General features: G+C 45.4%; 1 protein-coding gene across 1 annotated transcript; it reads right to left on the reverse strand.

The window, feature by feature from the left end:
• Positions 1–359: 359 nt before the first annotated feature.
• Positions 360–7,945, reverse strand: LOC125542779 (beta-sesquiphellandrene synthase-like). The gene is made up of 7 exons (XM_048705952.1): positions 7,795–7,945; positions 5,190–5,442; positions 4,729–5,092; positions 4,412–4,630; positions 3,555–3,690; positions 1,507–1,755; positions 360–860 (listed from the first exon to the last, which is right to left on the reverse strand). Exons 1-7 carry the CDS (start codon positions 7,900–7,902, stop codon positions 576–578), a joined length of 1,614 nt encoding a protein of 537 aa, XP_048561909.1. The 5' UTR covers positions 7,903–7,945; the 3' UTR covers positions 360–575.
• Between the last annotated feature and the right edge of the window lie 6,066 nt (positions 7,946–14,011).

Here is a 14,011-nt window from a genome sequence, read left to right on the forward strand (position 1 = left end):
CTCTCTCTCTCTCTCTCTCTTTCTCTTGTTTAATAATTGAGCATTTTCCCTTTAAGTTTAATCCAAAAAACAGGCAACAGATTGTGGAAGCTAGTATTCAATTGAGAATATAAGAAAAAACATCATATCATGCTACTAGTGGTAAACCAAATGCTAATCCTAACATAGAGGATAAGATGACATAACTTTTTGCCTTTGAAGCTTAACTTATACGCTTCGACGATTATTTTGCCTAGTGCATTATAGCAGGTGCATGACGAAACGTCTAGGTTAGCATGGTCGATGAGTGCATGGCCGTAGATGAGCAAATGAATGAACGATCACCGCGTAACTGTTTATGAAATCAATAATTTATTCTAAACTATTTACATTCTTGAGCTCAACAATGCATTTTTATTTGAAAATGATCAATACTGAAAACAACGTCTATTAAAAGTGTTACATTCCTGAATAATGAGCACACCATGTTCATTTAACTTACAAGATACATTCATATTGAGGTACTCCAGATAGACCGCTTCCGATGACCATCTTCTACGTATGCATCCCTTGTGGTTGCAAGATCCGTATATCTATTACATTGGCTCAGCAAAAAGCATCCTTATTGTATCTTTCAGTATATCTGAATTAGTGTATGCATCGGTATGCTTGTACATGTTATCCACAGTCCTTGAAAGGTTAAGTATCATTTGGGGCACGACCATTGGTTGATCTGTCAATGTGAGATAATAGTGTAACATATCCTTCCATGAGTTCTCGATAAGTTCTTTTATCTTTTCACATGCGTCATCATTTGTCATCCCATGCTCCTTCATGTACGATTGGATAGTAGAGGCACACTGCCCCCCTGCTTGCTCACGCTACAAGAATACATATGGTACAAAATGTCAGTTACTAATTTTATTAGTCATTGGGTTAATCTCAGGGATGGCCTTATTGTTCGGAAGGCCCCTGGATGAAATTTAAAAGACATTTGTTGCTTCCGCTCAGTCTCTCCTCATGTTCCTTTAGTGTTTTATCATTACCATTAAAAATCAAGCTAGGCCAACGACACTTTGAACTAGACTTGTATGTTGTATTTCAGTATACTGGATATTATACTACACATGATGCACATGTTATGCGCCCCTATTCAACTTGTGTACGTCCTACAATCATCACCCTTACCCAGGTCGAGCCATGATTAATCCAGCTTCACTTCAAAGCATGCATGAGTTACCTGCGGATGTAAATGACTATAACCTAAAACTTTAAAATTAAACTTGTATGTTCAAGTTTGCATAGGCTAGGTATACAATAGAAACATGCATTTATCATGATGTAAGCATACAAAATAATACAATATGTGCCTTCGTGAGTATGATCAATATTCATTATGTATAGCTATCTGTTTAAAAATACATGTTTACACTTATATATGTTCAGATTAGTTCGTCACTTTGCCAAGATGCATGTATGCAAACTAATCATAGGAAGTTGATCACATCTCCAAGTATACATAAATACCTTTGCTGATGCCATGTCATTCGTGAAACGTGTATATATAGCAAAAGACTTCAGAAGTTTCTGGTCGCTCGACACCCAATTGAGAGTTTCCACTGTTGTGTCATCCATGCCAACAAATATAGCACATGCTACCACAGAGGTTCCAATACTTACTGATGAAACTTGAAGGTGTTCATTAAGTGTTTTTGGTACATAATTTTCATCACGCCATTTTAGTTCATCACTGTATGCTTGAACCAATTTCTTGAACTGCATTTGATAAAAAATAATCACTCACCCCGCAAAAAAATAACTCAAAATGTTGTAATATTCCTGAAGTGTCAATACATTAAAATTGGTTTAAATGAAGACATTCAAGGTAAAAATATCGATTGCGTTTCTATATGGTTGGTCTATGGAGTGGCACCCCTGCCATCTCGCCATCGGCATTTTCTTGGTTCTTTATAACTTAATTTTGCAAGCATTTTGTGTGCATTCTCTTTGTGTGTGTGTGTGTGTGTGTGTGTGTGTGGTTGTCCTGGCCGTGTGCATCCTAGTCACGCGGAAGCCGGATGTGAATTCATGTTTCTTGTATCGCCTTGATGTGACAATTATGAGTCAATAAAGTGTAATTATTGTAGAATTGTAATTCCATTGATTACATTTTGGGGAATAAAAATAAGAAAACATTACCAGGGAATAAGGTTTTCATGAAAAGTTCAACATCTACATGTTAAAAAAACAAATTGCTACATATTTTTTTAAGCATTGTTGATTAAACCATACATACAATTTATAAAACAACATATGATGAATTTTCTTCTGCAAAGAACATATGGTGAAAATGATATAGTGACTACTCCAAAATATCTACAGACGAGTCACATTTAGTTGAGTCACCGACAATGTCATTCGTATCATGTTCCAAAAGATGTATCTGGTATATTTTGAATTGGAGGATCTCCCTTGATTCCATTTCGAAGAAATAAAAACATGCATACTACAAACTAGCCAGGTTCAAGTCATGACCTAAATTAAAGTGCATGTAGCTCCCTAAATTGACACGGAGGACTGATGACAATGGTTCAGGGATTAATGACTAACAAAATATGTGCTCGAAGCACACAGCCATGTTAAACCCCAACTGACAATTGCAAAATGAATTGGAGAAGAAGACACCAAGAGTTCTTGATTATAAAGTCCCATTACAAAGTTTATTGAGTGATTCGAGTAATTATATTGATTATAGGAAAATCGTACCAAAACAAGTGCATCATATAGCAGGAGAAAGCTTACGTGTTAACGCTTAAACTGCGTTGTACAAAGCCTCACAAGATTACCTTATGCAGTGGGATGTCACTGCTTAACCATATTAATAGCTAGAATGGAAGCTTAAAATTTACTAGAAGCTTCTAGTCAAATACTTTAGTGGAAACAACTCTCTCTTAATATTTTCCATAGTATTTATTTTAAACTCCAAATTGTCTAGCTAGGACTTTCCTCTCGACTATCCAAAGTGCACGGGGCCCAAATTTCAGCATGTATGCTACTTTTTTCTTACCTTCTATTAGTATTGGCTCAAGTTTGGTGGCTCTAAGTATTTTAGTGGTGAGGATCTTTATGAGATTGCCATGTATGCTTAAGTGCCTGTTGGAATTTTTTTTACCTCCGGCACTCTCACCCAAGGTGCATACTTTCGAAATATAATTGTGTGGCCAGCTTTTAAGTGAAGACTAGATATAACCACCCCTAATGCTAAGAAACAAGAGGCATTACAATACAATCACTCGGCCAATGTAGTCCTACACATTGTAAAACCACTATTCAAGGAAAATAATAATATGTTCTCATGTAGACTTGCAAATAGTTTAATCTATTTCTAAGTTCTTTACTTAAAGTATGCTACTATTTTTTTAAAAACATTTATGTAGTTAGCTAGATCGATGTTATTCCGTCTTGGTGACGCTCAACTGGGAGATATTTTAAAAGGAATATACATCAAAATAAACTAGGTGCATATTTCTACACGACCAACTTTGTATGAACAAATAAAATAGAGTAACACTTGCCGCTTCTTTTAGATAAACCACACGGTAGCTGTTCTCAGGTCCTAAATGGTCCTCAAAAGAATGAAATGTTTCCAACAAATATAAGTAGATATCCTTCATGTATTCTGGAAGCACATTTACTGCATCTTCATCCCACCTGTGTTTCACTATGTCAGAATATAATGCTTATAGTAGAGAAATACTTAAGCTGCAATTATGTTTTTGGAAACCTCATATTCCAATAAATTTGTGTTTCTACCAAATTTTAATACGGTTACTTCCATAATCAATAATGGTACTTTCACATCTGACACAGTAGATCCATGACGTAGTCCCAACTTTCACTCTAATGTTACCATATATATTGATAAACCGTTTCCCATACTAGAACGGAATAATTTAAGGACATATATTTTTATGTATTTTTCCATTATAGACTTATTTAGAGTTTCATATAATATCTATGCTATAGTGTAATTAGCGTGTGATCTACAACATTTATTACATACTTTATATCCTAGTACATATATTAGTACTTCTTTTGTGAAGTGAAACCGTTGTTGTAATACATATAAGGCACATCAAATGTATTAAGATTGCTAATACACCGCCCAAAAGAATCATGGACATCATGAGCATAGAAACAATGCAATGAATACCTCTTAATGCAACAATTCACTTTGTTCTTTTTAGTTTGTATAAATCATTACTAATATTTCTGGCTTCATGCTTAATTCCAATGTATAAATCGTTAGTAATAATTGTCACTTTGTTCTTTGATAGAAAACAAGTCAACTTTCATGTATTGGGATTATTATAAAACCATTATATATTATAACTATTACAAAATAAACTCAGGAAGGGAAGGAGGGTTTGACCTATTAATTGCTTCTGCAAGTTGCATGCTGTCTTCAGTGCTGCTATATGTGTCAAATATGTCATCTATTATAGTCATGAAAGCGGTGACCTTTGTAGCTATTATTCGGGAATAAGAATATTCAAGGTTGTAGCTAGTCCCATTTATCCAAAAGTAAGTTTCTACAATTCTGTCTCTTACAAAACTCAACCTTGACTTCATTTTGATCTTATTCCACCACCTTGCATGTGCATAAAAATAAGTCAGTGAAGTTTTTTTATTAGAAAAAGTGAAGAGCAACCTAGATTAATTTCAAAATGAATTAATAATAAAACTTACATTGTGACGTCTTTCAACTCCTCACAAAAATGAAGTTGCAGAATATTAAAATTCAATTTGGCAAGCTCCAATATGGCTTCATTTCGTGTAGCCTTGTTTGTGTAACATGGTAGGTAGCTTCTTGCTTCTAATATCCCAACTCTTCGAAAAGGAGGTGTAAGAAGGGAAGAAGAAACTTCCCCTGCAAATGGTGATTCCAAATTTTCTAATGCCCCGAGGAGGTGTCTTCTCGTGAAAGAGACTGCCATGTCAAATACATCCTCCCCCTTGATACTCAGATGTGCTGCATTATATAAGCTCAACAAACTATTTGTATCCGACTGAACAAAACCTCCTTGTTTGTCTTCGAATTTATGGAATACATCTGCAAATTTGATTGGGAATGGATATCAACAATTTCCATTTCATTGGTAAAAGATAAAAAATTGCTATATAGGTTATATCAATCTATAAGGTCTTACCAGATGACACATCATATCTATTTTTTCGTAGAAGATAAAACCGAAGCGAAACCAAGTGTAGATTATTATCATCATAATCAGATTTCAAAACAACATCCAGTAGTTGTGCAATCTCATTCTCATAATGGTTGCCCAAACCAAGTCTCTCAATTGTGATTACAAGCTCTAGTATTTTGGGGATTTCATTTGCCTCCTTCATCACCGTTCTTACTTGCTCCAATAGTATTTCCATCCTTTCTCTCATGTGAGCTTGCTGCAAGAACATAACGGCCATTATATATTAATTAATCATGTGGACCCTTAATGTTTCATGTGATTCTGTCATATTAGCCATAATGCTACAGTCGACCAACTGCTATGAATATAAGGTGTCAATAGCATGCCTGATTAAGCAAAGAAGAGTAGAAGACCATCTATTCTAAGTTGGATGAATCTTATGTTTAAGTCGATGGTCTTAATCATTTAATCTTATGTAATGAAATTTCTATAGCTACACATTATATATATTATAGCAACTTTACTTCTAGAAATATGCAACGAGGCAAATGCATGGTTTTACAAGTAAAAAATCAAACAAATTTATGTAGATCACTACGTTTTATGATATGCTATTTGGTCAATTTAGAAATACTAATTGCTCTCATACAACTGATATATAACATCCCATAAGAAGAAGACAAATACCTGTTAGTACAAATAATGGTGAAATTTAATGTATACATAATATGGTGTACAACACATATTATGGTAAAAACATTTCCACCATAAATTATTTCTATTTCACATAAAAGTAAATGCAACTCCTACAAAAGTAAAGATGTTCCATTTAGTTAAAAATGGTTTCCACCACATGAAAATGTTTCATAGCATTAACAAAATCCTGAGTGTTTTTGGCAGTTCTTAGGTGGAAACTGCTCGTGATATTAGATCGTCATAGTAGTGCGGATTGTCACATTGAAAAAATAGATCACAATATAGTGTTGCATATCACAAATATTATGTTGTACGTGTACAATGGTGGCATAGTGTGATTGTCATGTTCCCACAAAAGAGTTAATCATATGTTTGACTAAAGTATAACCCAAGTAGTTATTTTAAATTAGGTTGACATGTGCATACATGCATGAGGTTCTCACATTGGTTCGACACATTTATTTTATTCTTTTTTTTCACAAATAAGCAGATGCCATGCAAAAATGTTTCCCCGAAGGATGTCTGATGTCAAATGATTTTAGTATCGACCAAGATTAATACTCCCTCTCTTCCAGTTTATAAGGCCGACATCTATTAAAACATTTCCAATTTGACCAACGAAATAAGAGAGTTATATGCTATCGATGATATAAGTTTTATTACACATACCTTATAATTATGACACTATTGATGATATAAGTTTTATTGCACATCCTTATAATTATGACATACAATAGTTATATGTTATGATATACTTGTATTTCCTGTTTATATGGCTAATGAAAATATACGATTAATTGCATATTTGAAAGAAGTTTCTAATGATTTATTTTTTATGAAATATACTTCATAATTTGTTAGTCAAATTGATGATCCAGAAATACGTACATGCCTTATAAACCAGAAGGGGCATATAGCTACTGACATGTGCTTTAGGTCCCTGCTTCCTGTAGAGGTTATGAGTCCTCCAAGCAAAGCCAGGACATGACTAGTACCGTTCTTGTTTTAAGTGTTATATCTCTATAGAATTAGTGGACACGCCTATTTTGTGGAGTGGGGCAAGTGGGTATTTGTAGGTGAGTCTTCCAGGAAACACTGCACAAGATTTGAAGCATCATACCAATTTCAGGTTGCACACAAAACATGATGCTTTTACCTAAATATATATAGTTAGTGTGTGACATTTTAGTATCTAAACTTCTATGCCGTGCTTCTCATTCTACCAGTTTGCTGCATAATTATTACATCAGGTTCCATTATGAGGTTTCAAAAAGGTACTCTATCCCTCCATTCACAACTATAAGATGTTCCAACTTTTTTGTAAATGGATATATACACATTTTTGTGGGTTTGTTCACTCATTTAAGTTTGTATGTGGTTCATGTTGAAATATCCAAAACAGATTATATTTGTGAACCGAGGGAGTATCACTGAAGGGTATGGTAGCCTGATGTTGATGTGTTGTGTTGGACCTCCAGTTCCAGTTAACTAATTTTATTTCCTCATTTATCTTCCATTCCGTTTTATTTCCTTGTTTATCTTGCTTTCAGTGACGTGTCGATTGTCTGGTTTCCCACATCATTTGTAGAACCACTGCATACACTAACCAGACGGTGCTTCATGCATGGAGTTTCGGAGAAGTGGAGCTTGGATATTATGCAGAAATTAAACTTCTACCTCGACATGTTGAGATTATAGAAACAATAGATGGGGAGGTACCGCATATGCAGAAAAAAATATACAATTAATTACGCACTCTGTTGTTCAACTTTGTCTTGATTTAAAACATCTGATGAACAACATCATCTAGAAATATGTCACACAGGCGATATTTCACTGTTTACACAGAAGCTTAAAGATATGAGGATCTTAGACAACGTTGAAGTACAACTGTACAAGTACGAGTATTAACCTGCGCTGAAGATTGTGGCTTGTTTTGAAGGAAGTAATCACCCCACAGAGTCGGGTGAAAAGTTGTCCTTGTCTCTTCGCCAGAGCAGTCTGCCTGAATTGCTGCCATTGAACTGTCTGTTTCGTCGGAGCACAGGAGAGGCGTACTTGAAGTACGAAAGTGCTGGTATATATAGAGATACTACTCAAGCCAATTTATACTCTTGTCCTTCTGTTGGTAAAAAGAAACATAAACAATCCATTTCGTTTGCAAGTTGTCAAATCATGCAAATGAAATAAATGAGTATGAACTTAAGAAGAACCCGCTAAGGCCAACTCCATCAAACGACCCCAAACGGACGTCCGTTTTGTTCGGATTCTGTCCGTTTGGGATAACAATGGGTGGCAAAATGGACATGCCTGTCCGGGTTAAGTTAGAGGCGCCCAACGCGCAGCTCGATCCTCAAAACGTCCGCCTCATTCCTCACATGCGTCCCGCGCCGCTCCGTGCCCGCCCGCGCCGCTCCGAGCCTGCCGGCGCCATGCCGCGCCTGCGCTCGCCTGCGCCCGCCCCCGCCCCTCCCCGCCCGTGCCCGCGCGCGCCCCCACCAGCCTGTGCCTGCGCGCCCCCGCCCGCACCCGCCCCGCCCCGCCTGCGGCCGCCCGCCGCCCGCGCCAGCCTGCGCCCGTGCGAGCCCGCGCCCGCTCGCCCTCGCCCCCGCAACCACCCGCCGCGCCGTGCTCGCCCGACGGCTGCGGTCACGCCCTCGCCCCCGCCCCGCCCCGGCGCGCCGCGCTCGCCCGACGGCCGCGGCTGCCCCCGCCTCGCACGCATCCCCGCTCGCGCCGCACTCTCCCCCGCCGTGCTCTCCCACGCCGGCCCGCGCCCGCCCCCGCTCGCCCCTGCACCCGCACCCGCCCCGCCCTCGCCCCTGCACCCGCCGCGCGCCCTCGCCCCGCACTCCTCGCCCCGCAGTCGCCTGTTGGCATAAGCTCACCCGTTGCATGGCTTTGTAGGCTAGTCTTTGCTTTATTCTGTTATTGAAATAATGTGTGTGCATGGAAGATTAGACCCGCACATGCACGTAGATCATGGAGCGAGTCTAGCTCGTCCACTTCCCCTCTCTCTTCCTGGTTTGTCTCTCCTGGTGGATGATCACGCTGTGGCTCAGGGTCGTGGGATGGCGCGGCCATCTCGGATCATAGCGAGTCCACCGGGAGATAGACTGCTTCTCGTTGTAACCAGCATATAGTGAGGAAACGGAATAACAGAATAATTGCGAAGTTAAAACTCTCTCTCGCGCGAGTCCAGTTCCTCTCTTCCTCCTCGTTCAAGATAGGCAACGACAATTTGGCATCAGAGCCCCCGGGTGTTTTGATCCTTGGCGCGGCGGCGTGTTTGATCCGTCGGTGGTGATGTCCGGTGACGAGTCCAGATGGAAAAACAAGGGCGGCGGCAAGTCGTCACCGAGGACTGCTTCACCTTCACAAGGAGCCGGCTCGCTCGCCTCACCGGGCGACGGCAGCGGTGAGTATCGGGTGGTGGAGCGCGTCGTGCGAGAAGAGTCAGGGGCTTCCATGATGCTCACACGCGCGAATTATTAGGAGTGGGCGTTGGTGATGCAGGTCAAGTTGCAGGTTGCCCGAGTCTGGTCCGCGGTGACTGACGACGACACCAACGAAAATGACGACCGACGCGCGCTGAGCATTATACTCACCGGTGTTCCGCGCGTGCTGGCCGCCAAGGACACGGCGAAGATCGCGTGGGAGACAATCAAAACCATGCGGATGGGGAGCGAGCGCGCACGCGAGGCCAAGGCGCAAGTGCGCCGGCGGGAGTTCGAGGATCTCCGTTTCAAGGACAGGGAATCCATCGAGGACTTCGGGCTGCGGCTCTCCGCCCTCGTCGCCGACCTGGAGCTGTACGGCGATCCGGTCACCGAGCACAAGGCGGTGCAGAAGTTTCTTCGTGTGGTGCCGTGTCGCTACCGCCCGATGGCGATGGCGATTGAATCACTGATCGATCTCAAGACCATGTCAGTGGAAGAACTGGTCCGTCGTCTCTCCGCCTGTGAGGATCACTACGACCTGGATGACGGCTCGCAGGCCACCGGGCGTCTGCTGCTCACGCACGAGTGGCTGGCCCGTGAGAAGCTGGGCGGCGGTGGTGGATCGTCGTCTGGTGGCGGCGGCAGCGGCGGCAAGAACAAGTCACCCGCGAAGCCTAAATCTCAGGGCGGCGGCAAGGGCGCGCCCGTGAACGCCGGGGCAGGTGGCTCAGGCGGATCTGGTGGCAAGAAGAAGAAGGGCAAGTGTCATCACTGTGGCATCCCAGGGCACTGGAAGAAAGAGTGTCATACATGGCTCCGCGAGCAGGAGCAGAAGGGCAAGCCGGAGCAGGCAAACCTGGCACAAGCTGACGCCGAGCACGATCACGGCCTCTACATGGCCGTGGTCACCACCGTCGACACATCACAGCTCGTCGCGCCCCAGGAGGTGTATCTAAATGAGGAAAAGGTCCTGCCCGTGCCGTCTCCGGACGGCGTGTGGTTCTTCGACACCAGAGCCAGCAGTCACATGACGGGTGATAGGCGTGTGTTCTCGGCGCTGGACGAGACCGTGCGTGGCACAGTGCGGTTCGGCGACGGATCCGTGGTGGCGATACTTGGACGCGGATCTGTGGTCTTCCGTTGTCAGAGCGGAGGCCAGCGTGCGCTCACCGGCGTCTTCTTCATCCCAAGCCTACGCACCAACATCGTCTCCATCGGGCAACTTGATGAGGCCGGCTGCATCATCAACATCAGGGACGGCGTCATGGCGGTCCACGACCCGTCGCGGCGCGTACTGACGCGCATCAAGCGCTCCTCCAACCATCTGTACACAGGGGCTCTCGCTGTGGACGCGCCGACGTGTCTGATGGTGATCGGGGACGACGAGGCATGGCGCTGGCACACGCGCATGGGGCATCTCCATTTTCGCGCGCTCCGGGCCATGGCGACCAAGGAGATGGTGCGGGGCATGCCCGTGATTGATCGTATGGAGGAGTACTGTGATGGTTGCGCCCTGGGGAAGCAGCATCGCGCGCCGTTTCCTCAGGCCAGCACGCACCGGGCAGAGCACGGTCTGGAGCTTGTTCACACTGACCTCTGCGGCCCCATCGAGCCCACGACGCCGGGAGGTAACAGGTACTTTCTGCTGGTGGTCGATGATTTTAGTCGATATATGTGGCTCGAGCTTCTGAAATCCAAAGACGAGGCGTACGAGCGCTTCAGAAAGATCCAGGCCACGGCAGAGGCAAAGGGCCAGTGCAAGTTACTTGCTTTCAGGTCGGACCGCGGCGGCGAGTTCAACTCCACCGAGTTCAGAAGCTACTGCGAGCAGCGCGGCATCCAACACTTCACCACCGCACCGTACTCCCCACAGCAGAATGGGGTGGTCGAGCGTCGAAACCAAACGGTGGTGGAGATGGCACGTTGCATGATGAAGAGCATGTCCATGCCGGCGCTGTTCTGGGGTGAGGCTGTGCGAACGGCGGTGTATCTCCTGAACCGTGCGCCGACGAGGAGCCTGGATGGTGTCACGCCTTACGAGGCGTGGCACCGCCGTAAACCCGCGGTGCATCACCTGCGCACGTTCGGGTGCATGGTTCACGTCAAGAGCGTCGGGCCCGGCATCACCAAGCTGAGCGATCGCTTGACGCCGATGGTGTTCGTCGGATATGAAGACTACCGCGTCTATGATCCTGCAAGCAAAAAGGTACGGGTGACGCGTGATGCAATCTTTGAATAGAACAGGCCTTGGGCGTGGCGAACTCCGGGCGCGGCCACGGACGCACCGGCACCGGCAACGTTCACCGTGGTCTACACCACGGAACACGACACTCAGGAGCGGGACGCTGGGATGAATGCGGCGCCCCCAACGCCAAGGAGCCCGGCGACACCAGCGTCTTCATTGCTCGGGACTCCGCCCTCTGCAATAGCTGGCTCGCCCGCGGCGAGCACGCCCGCGGTGTCCACGCCCGCGACGGCCACACCCAGCACACTTGGCAGAGACATTCGCTGTGCGACGCCTCCCAGCCATGATGAAAATCACCGAGATGTGGATACTGGCGACATCCGCTATCGCCGTGTCTCTTGCATCATGGATGAGACTGAGGGGGAGGCCGTGCGCGAAGCAATGGAGCAGTGTCTGTTGAGCGCCGAGGAACCAGCCAACATTGGTGATGCGCTCGAAGATACTGCATGGAAGCATGCCATGGATGCTGAGATGGAATCGATCGCTGAGAGCGGCACTTGGGAGCTAACTTCACTCCCTCGAGGGCACAAGGCGATCGGTCTCAAGTGGGTTTACAAGGTCAAGCATGATCCAGAAGGCAAGATCCTCAAACACAAGGCTCGGCTGGTCGCAAAGGGATATGCACAGAGAGAAGGGATAGACTTCGAAGAGGTGTTCGCGCCCGTGGCACGCATGGAGACGGTGCGCTTGTTCCTGGCTCTAGCCGCGCACTCTGGGTGGGAAGTACACCATATGGATGTCAAGTCCGCATTTCTCAATGGAGAGCTGGGCGAAGAGGTGTATGTGTCACAGCCACCAGGTTATGCAGTAGCTGGGAAGGAATCTCATGTACTGAAGTTTAGAAAAGCTCCCTATGGTTTGCGGCAAGCCCCGAGGGCATGGTATGCCAAACTGGATCACACTCTCGGCGCACTGGGGTTCAGTAGAAGCCCGCTGGAGCATTCAGTCTACAGACGCGGGGACGCGCGCTCATTTCTGATTGTGGGTGTGTACGTCGATGATCTCATCATCACAGGCACTGAAGCAGCTCACATACTGGTTTTCAAGAAACAGATGCAGAAGCTTTTCAAGATGACAGATCTTGGATTACTCAGCTACTACCTGGGCATTGAAGTATCGCAAACTGAGGGAGTGATCACCTTGTGTCAGCGTGGCTATGCTGAAAAGATTCTGGAGCTAGCAGGAATGAGTGACTGCAATCAAAGTCAGACACCCATGGAGTGTAGGCTCAAAATGAAGAAAGAAGATGAAGGCAGGGCTGTTGATCAATCTCTGTACCGCAGTGTAATTGGAAGCCTGAGATACCTGGTACACACAAGACCAGATATCACATACGTCGTTGGCATTGTCAGCAGATTCATGGAGAGGCCAACCACAACACATTGGGCAGTAGTGAAACAAATTCTCAAATACATTCAGGGCACTCTGAACTATGGCTGCCGTTATGTACGAGGGGGGAGCGGTGAGCTGCTGGGGTATAGAGACAGTGATCATGCAGGCGATCAGGGGGATCGCAAGAGCACGTCAGGAAATGTGTTCTTCCTTGGAGAGAACCCAATCTCTTGGACATCTCAGAAACAAAAGGTAGTGGCAATCAGTTCGTGTGAGGCCGAGTATGTGGCTGCCGTAGCGGCAACCTGTCAAGGCCTTTGGCTGAGCAGACTTCTTTGTGAGATGAAAGGAGAAGAGCCAACAAAGTTCAAACTCTTGATCGACAACAAATCAGCCATTGCTTTGGCAAAGAATCCAGTTCATCATGATCGCAGCAAGCACATAGATGTCAAATACCATTTCATCAGGGAGTGCATTGAGCAAGATCAGGTGGAGGTTGATCATGTTCGGACAGACTACCAGCTGGCAGATGTGCTGACCAAGGCGCTCGGGCGTGTGCATTTCGTGGAGATGCGGCAGAAGCTCAGGGTCATGGAGATCAGCGAAGCACTCTGAGCTTAAGGGGGAGAAGTGTTGGCATAAGCTCACCCGTTGCATGGCTATGTAGGCTAGTCTTTGCTTTATTCTGTTATTGTAATAATGTGTGTGCATGGGAGATTAGACCCGCACATGCACGTAGATCGTGGAGCGAGTCTAGCTTGTCCACTTCCCCTCTCTCTTCCTGGTTTGTCTCTCCTGGTGGATGATCACGCTGTGGCTCAGGGTCGTGGGATGGAGCGACCATCTCGGATCATAGCGAGTCCACCGGGAGATAGACTACTTCTCGTTGTAACCAGCATATAGTGAGGAAACGGAATAACACAAAAGTTGCGAAGTTTGAGCGGCAGAAAAACTCTCTCGCGCGCGAGTCCAGTTCCTCTCTTCCTCCTCGTCAGATCGGCAACGACATCGCCGCGCCCTCGCCGCGCCGCGCTAGCCCTGGCCGCGTCCCGCCTCGCCGCGCTCGCCCTGGCCGCGTCCCGCCTCGCCGCTGCCGGCCTCGCGCTCGCTTC

This window comes from Triticum urartu, chromosome 3 (assembly GCF_003073215.2).
Source record: "Triticum urartu cultivar G1812 chromosome 3, Tu2.1, whole genome shotgun sequence".
Taxonomy (NCBI): domain Eukaryota; kingdom Viridiplantae; phylum Streptophyta; class Magnoliopsida; order Poales; family Poaceae; genus Triticum; species Triticum urartu.